The sequence below is a fragment of the Sinocyclocheilus rhinocerous genome, unplaced genomic scaffold (assembly GCF_001515625.1).
Source record: "Sinocyclocheilus rhinocerous isolate Xijiao unplaced genomic scaffold, SAMN03320098_v1.1 scaffold2782, whole genome shotgun sequence".
Taxonomy (NCBI): Eukaryota; Metazoa; Chordata; class Actinopteri; order Cypriniformes; family Cyprinidae; genus Sinocyclocheilus; species Sinocyclocheilus rhinocerous.
The window spans coordinates 117639-125848 of NW_015631009.1; the positions used below are offsets into that span (position 1 = coordinate 117639).

General features: G+C 38.1%; 1 protein-coding gene across 1 annotated transcript in view; it reads right to left on the reverse strand.

Moving 5' to 3' along the window:
* The window catches only part of LOC107741033 (asc-type amino acid transporter 1-like), a 25213-nt gene extending 21091 nt beyond the window's left edge, over positions 1 to 4122 (reverse strand). The window contains exons 1-3 of the mRNA XM_016553606.1: positions 3805 to 4122; positions 970 to 1174; positions 485 to 636 (exon numbers count right to left, since the gene is read on the reverse strand). Of these exons, the coding sequence (XP_016409092.1) occupies positions 485 to 636; positions 970 to 1174; positions 3805 to 3949 (502 nt within the window). The 5' untranslated portion in view covers positions 3950 to 4122. The remainder of the gene's footprint in view (positions 1 to 484; positions 637 to 969; positions 1175 to 3804) is intronic.
* Positions 4123 to 8210: the final 4088 nt, after the last annotated feature.

Genomic DNA, 8210 nt, shown 5'->3' on the forward strand with positions numbered 1-8210 from the left:
TACACGATCCCAGACGAGGAAGAAGGGTCTTATCTAGTGAAACGATCTGTCATTTTCTAAAAAAAATAAAATAAAATTTATATACTTTTTAATCTCAAACGCTCATCTTGTCTAATTCTGCGTGAACTCTGTGCATTCCGGTTCATGACAGTTAGGGTATATCGAAAAACTCCCATCTCATTTTCTCCTCCAACTTCAAAATCATTCTAAATCGTCCTACATCGCTGTTTTACCGTTTTTTGTAAAGGGCCCACTTTATAGAGAAAAACCCTGGAATGTTTTCCTCAAAAACCTTCATTTCTTTTCGACTGAAGAAAGACAGACATGAACATCTTGGATGACATGGGGGTGAGAAAATTATGAGGAAATTTTAATTCAGAAGTGAACTAATCCTTTAAGCGGCCACAAGACAGCAGTACCAAATCAGAGCTGACCTGCTAAAGTAGAAGATTGCCTTATTACTAATGGTGTGTGCTTTACTCACTGACGCAGGCGGTTGAGAGAAGCCGGGTGGCGATGAATGGGGGCAGGCAGTTGGGGAAGGCAGGCTGCAGCACATAGTTGGAGAAGGTGAGCGCAATCACAGCCAGAGTCGTTGGATACATAATCAACACAGCACTCCACAGCAACAAGAACCTGTGAAAACACAAACAAATGGCCATCTTTATCATCACCAATACAAAACAAACACAGAATTCTGAGTAGTGTTAGTGTTGCATCTGAGCGAGCAAGTAAACACACGTGAATCTCCTTGAGAAGTTCCCTTGTGTGCTTCACACACAAACTGAGACATCCACATTGACATTTAGGCATTTGGCAAACACTTACATCCAAAACAATTCATACTGCATCTGTTCATGCATTTCCTGGGAATCGCTCCAATAACCTTGGCATTGTTAGTGCCATGCTCTGCTGTTTGAGCTAAATGAACACTGAGTGTACCACTCTGGAGGGCAACAATAGACCTACCCCACCAGTCCCCCGAAGATCTCAGTTACGTATGAGTAGTCTCCACCTGATTTGGGGATGGTGACGCCCAACTCGGCATAGCAAAGAGATCCCAAGGCACAGATCCCTCCTCCTAGAACCCACACGATGAGTGAGAACCCCACACTGCCTGCATGATCTAGAACCCCCTTTGGAGAAATGAAGATCCCTGAGCCAATTATGTTGCCTGAGAAAACAAGAGAAACAGCAATGGGTTGTTTAGTATATATTGTTCATATAATCTAAAATAAATTACATTACTGGACTGAATTATGAGGCATTCACCTCAGGACATTATTGGTTTTCTGTATCAGAAATTAATAGACATAAAAAATCTTATTGCCAATTGTACTAAGTGCATGGGAATATTTAAGTGAGATTTTGATTATGCTGTCTGTCTCATGCTTTTATATCAGTTTCTTACTTGAAATGTCTTTTAAAAAAATATTTGTAAAAATCTGCAATCTTGTGGTTTTTTTCAGTGCAAGACAGTGTGTCCTAAAAGAACTGTCCTTGCAGCTGTCAAAACGCGGCTGCACATTCCAGGCAAACGGACACGATAAATAAGATCAGCAATGTAAGAGTCAACATCAGTTGCGAAATCGAGATGAGAGTCCAGTATCCAGTAAAAGGTAAATGTTCTGCTTCATGGCATATGCATCTTAGGCAAACCACCCTGAGCATGTGTAGTGCCTGAATGATTATGCCACAGCAAACTTAAACAAAAGAGTTTAAATTATATGAGGCTCAGCCACAGTTATGGGCCGAAGCATTATGTAATCCTTTTGAGTTCTCTCTTTGTCTGCGGGTGTTCGCATGAATTTGGTAGTATTGTGAGTGGATGTGAATGTTTGCTCCCAGCACCTCAGAACTGCATAAAGGATAAGAGGCAATGAAGTTGACGAAACAAAACCCAGCACATCTAAAAAAATTCAGTCAAATGAGGCTCAAAGTTCCTGAATGAAGTTCATGGGGTCACACTACACCACACTTGACTCTGACTGGTCGTACAACTCACAACATAACAAAACAATGTCCACTTGGCTGATTAACAAAAGTATTAACTCCCCCTTGTGCCAGTTCCAACATTTTCAAACAGTGTTGTCACTGGTATTTCAAAACCTTGTCAACTTTAAGTACATGCTGTCTAAATAAAAAGTGTTCCTTTCATGTCATTTGCTCATTAAATTGCAGTGTATATCATCATGATTTCGGGCCATTGGTTACCCTGCTCTCTAGATATGGGTATTGGCATCAGCTATTGACAAACTCATTTCAGTCAACCACTAGTCCACTAGTTTAATTAATTAAAGATGTGATGGGGTAAATGAGGTTTCATTGTGTCCACATTACTTAAAGAAGTATTAAAAAGAAGACAAGAAACGCCACTGGCGAAGAATTGTTTAAAGTAACTGATCAAATTTGTCATTGACCTTGAGTAATATCAGGAGGACATTCTAGAACAGAGAAACTTTCCCATAGTCAGAAGGTAAACAAGTCAGCAGTTCAATTTCAGCAGTTATTTTGCCTCTAGGAAATCCTTCACAAGGATGAATCTGCAATTCTATACTCTATATTTAAAGGTTCTTGTCAGATTCATGTCAAACATTTAAAGTGGTGAAGGGCTGTGAACAAAATTGTGTCAGTCTTACTACCCATAAAGCCACAAAACCATAAACATAACTGAAATCTACAGATGCACCTGTATGTTAATGTTCCACAGGAAAATCAAGCTCAAAACAATGAACCACTTCCACCTGATCGTACTACATTCAGGTCAAGGCCATATCTAACAGTTAACATTAGTTATATCAATAATCCCCCTTAATCGTGTTTATATAAAACCTCAAAGAGAAAGACTAGTTATACTTCACATAAAAATAAAGACATATATATCATCATCTATACAGTGACTATACATACACACAGAGGATTATTCATTGGATGGACGTGCCCAGCACACTAATGATAAAAAGGTGGTTTAAAGTCTGTTTTACTTATGTTTAATTTTGACGATGCTGTACAGTACATAAGAAAATTTGCATTTGAATTGTGATGTATTTTCCTGTCCAAAATTCATTTAATCTTACACCATGATTTACTGACTACAATGAACACTTTCATCTTGCAGTGTTGATAATCCTACAGATACATGACATAGGCTACACGAGACATATGCGTTTGCATCTAAGGCAGCAATACGATCTTAAATACTTAAAAGAAAGTCTACACTTCCGCCTACTTTAATTCTATATTTCCACTGCAGTGTTTAGCAATGGAGTCTTGTATGGTGGGGTTGTTCGGGGCACGTGAAGGACACCGTGTAGTGGGTTGCAGCCACGTAAGCGCGGAGTTGAGTTTCAGCCTGATTCTCTTCCTCAATGATGCAATCCGCGCTCTGATGAACAGAGTCTGATGGAGAACTGTAAGTAGCGGCATGGCATGAGACGCTCTTCTCTACGGAAACCAAGCAATGCTGTTTGTCTTCACTTGGAAAGTTGGACTGTTGTCCTAACAAAGTAAGACAGCCGTACAGCGTGACGATATAAGTTTGGACATGAGTTTTGAGACCTAGCTTTTTAATACTTTATTTTTCACCACAAACACTCGACATTTAGAGCGAGCGCATTTCAGAGAGCAGATGTGGATAGATATCATTAAAGAGAAGGAATATGGAAGAGTGAGGGCAGAAGATTGAGATAAATAGCTGAAAGAGAAGCAAACAGAGAGAAAATGATAGACAAAGATCATGCGGAGAAAGAAAGTTGAAGCTGGTTAGAGTGCAAGCGTTATACTGAATACAAGGGAACATCTCACCTATAATTATGGCGCACGCGCTCAGGAGACCAATTTCTTTTTTAAGAGTCACTCTGTCCTTAGATCCACTTTGGTTTCCTCCGGAATCTAACATCTGTTGCTCCATTTTCGCGCAGTTTCTCCGGTTCGTTTCGGTTCCATCCATTCGTGCGGCTGTTCAAGAAAACTGCATCTGTATCCGCGCCCGGTCTCATATAGCGAGTTGATGCAGGGCTCCAGGCGCTCACGCATGCGCAGAACTCCTGCTGTCTGCCTCCAGAAAGATCAGCAGGTTGTGCTGTGCGCTGGGACGCGCTTACCTGCACCAGGCGCGAGCAAAGAGCGGGACGCCTGTGGCATTGCAGCAACCCAAAATCACAGCGTTTATGAATGCTGGCATTGACAGTCAAGATGTGTTGGAGTTGAGTCGGAAACCAAGCAATGCTGTTTGTCTTCACTTGGAAAGTTGGACTGTTGTCCTAACAAAGTAAGACAGCCGTACAGCGTGACGGTATAAGTTTGGACATGAGTTTTGAGACCTAGCTTTTTAATACTTTATTTTTCACCACAAACACTCGACATTTAGAGCGAGCGCATTTCAGAGAGCAGATGTGGATAGATATCATTAAAGAGAAGGAATATGGAAGAGTGAGGGCAGAAGATTGAGATAAATAGCTGAAAGAGAAGCAAACAGAGAGAAAATGATAGACAAAGATCATGCGGAGAAAGAAAGTTGAAGCTGGTTAGAGTGCAAGCGTTATACTGAATACAAGGGAACATCTCACCTATAATTATGGCGCACGCGCTCAGGAGACCAATTTCTTTTTTAAGAGTCACTCTGTCCTTAGATCCACTTTGGTTTCCTCCGGAATCTAACATCTGTTGCTCCATTTTCGCGCAGTTTCTCCGGTTCGTTTCGGTTCCATCCATTCGTGCGGCTGTTCAAGAAAACTGCATCTGTATCCGCGCCCGGTCTCATATAGCGAGTTGATGCAGGGCTCCAGGCGCTCACGCATGCGCAGAACTCCTGCTGTCTGCCTCCAGAAAGATCAGCAGGTTGTGCTGTGCGCTGGGACGCGCTTACCTGCACCAGGCGCGAGCAAAGAGCGGGACGCCTGTGGTATTGCAGCACCCCAAAATCACAGCGTTTATGAATGCTGGCATTGACAGTCAAGATGTGTTGGAGTTGAGTGTGGGTTATCAGGAACGGTTGGAAAAAGAGTGCTATTGTAGGTTTAGAATAACTTCTTAGAGCTTAATTGTGTCAATACTTTTGTGTTGACTGCCTGTATGTGGGTCTGAGTGTAAATGGTTAGTTCACATATAACATTTTTATTTTCTTGTTTAATTCAGCTAAAAAAAAATTCCACCATTTGAATTAATACCATTTTGATATCTCTAATTCAAAATTATCCTGCGGTGTAACAAATAAAATTTTATATTCCATTTATTCTCAGTATTAATAATTAGCTACTACATCTACAATAGTTATAGAAATAGTATAAAAATAAAAATTATATTTTACATTACAGTTTTTTACAATCATTTTTGCACCAATAACACAACATGACATTTTTCAAAACTCTAGACACATAATTCACAACCGGTGATTAAAATGCACATTTTTCAAAACACTTAACACTTTTTCCCAATTGCTTGGATACAATACACATGAACCAAAGATCTTTTGTTCATTGAACTAAAATCACTGTTCAAAATGCCACAACTTAACATCAAAGTTTTACTATTTCAAAAAGCAACTCACACATTACAGCTGAATTGAGTTTCTATTCATTTCATTACAATGATCTAACTATCAATTATTACAACTGCTCAAAATGCTAAAACTGTTGCATTACTCTTGAAGCATAATTTTTATGGAAAATGATGAACAATACTAAATGTTTAGATTATGAAATTGAAGCAACTGAGGACTGAGTATGATCAGGTAGGATCAGTTTCCAGATGCCTGTTGTTAGGAGAGAAAAAAAATTCTATATCATTGTTACAGTAATAAGCCTATAGCACATCAAATCACAACCCACTGCTAAAACTACTTGAAATTTCATGTCATTTCATGTCATTGTGTTAATGTAGGCTACTAACCTGTGTCATGCTTTCTCACACACACACACACACACACAGTTCTTTCATTATATCCTGTAATTGGAATGACTCAAGCAGTATTACACGTTGTGTTAAACCTTTAGTTGACAGTACCACCCACTGTTTCCGCTCTTTGGTGTTTTGATGTGGTTTTATGGGTGTTAGGAGTGATCTCAAATTTACATTGTTTCGATATATGTATCCATGTGTGTGTGTTCATGTTTTTACTGAAGTGGTGTGATATGACAATATGGACTTTCAATATGGACGCTGTTTAAATTGAATAAAAATTTGCATAAACATCATTGTGAACTGTCTTGAGACAGTTGAGAGCATGAAATCAAAGTGCTCAAAAAGATCAAGCACTGGTTTAACTGGTTTGGATTACGACAAGTCTTGAAAATGGTGCTGGAATAAAAAAAAAATGCATTCTAGTTAAATTGGGTTAACATATTGAAAGCCTGTTTACCTTTAATTACATTTAGAGATGTGGACACACTAACCTGAATGTACGTTTTTTATGATCTTAAAAACCTGTTGATGAAGGTTTAAATGTTTAAAATGTTTTTGTATGGATTTTATTTAAATGGGTACTTTTAAGAGACCAAAATATAAGATGGATATATTTCTCACTACATACACAACATATTTTTTCTATAATAATAATAATAAAAAATACATTGGTAGTGTATATTCATCATATTTTTGCTCAGGGATTGATTTTAATGACTAGGTCTCTATATATATAACCCACAAACAGTGCAGAAAAAAAATATATATATAGTTTTTCTGCACTGTTTGTGGGGAAAATTTGTGCAAAATATTTCAGTATGAAGAAATGATTAAACAGATGAACATTTTTAAAATGAGCCAAACATTTATTATGTGAAAACACAATGTGTAGGGTTTGTAGAACAGTGCATGTAATATTGTCTATGTGAAATTCTGTGAAGAAGAAGAAGAAATATTCATCATCAAACTCTCTTCACTTCTCTAGACCTGATTTGATACAATCATGCCTTTTCTTTGTGAGTGAGTGGAAAACAAAAGAAATCCCAAAAGATCCTGTTTTTTTGGATGTGGCCCTCTGGTGACTGAGTGTGTAAAGTGATACTGACTGTTATGGGGTACAATGACACCTGAACAACCAATTATTCTCTTTAGATGGAGCTTGTAACTGATCTGCTTGTACATGTTGAGATCTTTTGTAAAATGAATGTCCTGATGATATCTTATTATTAATTACTCTTTTGGTAAACAAATAGTGTCAAAATTAAATTATTTCATCCCTCTAATTAAATAAATTAGAGAGATAAATCTGAGATGAAAGATTAAATAAAGATGAAAATAAGCGTCAAATATAAAGAGTAAAATCAATAATTATTTTTTATAATATATTGATAATGTAATGACAGAAACAAGAAAACAATGCTGAGAACTATTATGTGAACTGTAAACTTTGGATATTTCAGAAAATGAGTGAAGACTAAGAGTAGTTTTTTTTAAAAATAGGAAATTAAGAGGGTTTTATAGGCCTGAAATGCAAACCAGTGTAAGGTGAACATGAGGAGAAAGAAAACACAGGACACTGTGTGTGTGTGTGTGATGGAGAGGACATATCACAGCATTTGAAGACACTCATTCTGAATTACTAACTCTTGGGAGCTGTGAGGAAGGAAGCTCCGACCCATTCTGATATATACAGTGGTCTTTGCTCTCTCCTTCAGGTTTAATTAAACCTATAGAGCTTATAGTAATTTAAATATTTGGAAAAAATTAAATATAATAATAAACATATTACATCATATAAGACTCTAGAGACTGTAAAAACCTCATAGTATCACCAGAAGAGCAACCATTTGGACATACAGAGTGGAAACCTTTATTCTACCGTCATGGAAAATTTTATCAGGCGTCTAAACCGAATAGCTGTATCTCCAGATATGGTTCACTATGTGAGTCCATGGATGGAGAGAAAAAAAAACAGAATGCATTTTTCCCTCTTGACATTTCCATCCTCTTAGCAGTTTTAAGTGAATATACAGGGGCTGTTTAATGGTTGAGACACTTCCTGAACTCTAATAGTCTAGATTGCCAGTACAGAATGCATCTGTGCTTGGGAGACTGGTGGACCCAACGATTCTGTCATCAATCACTTTGTCTAATGTTCAATGTAGCTGGTGTGACACACAAACACTCTCTCCCATACATGCTCACTTCCATACACATGGACACACATGCGCGCGCGCACGCACGCACACACACACACACACACACATTAATTATACAATCACAACTTTCTATGCCAATCCCCTTCATCC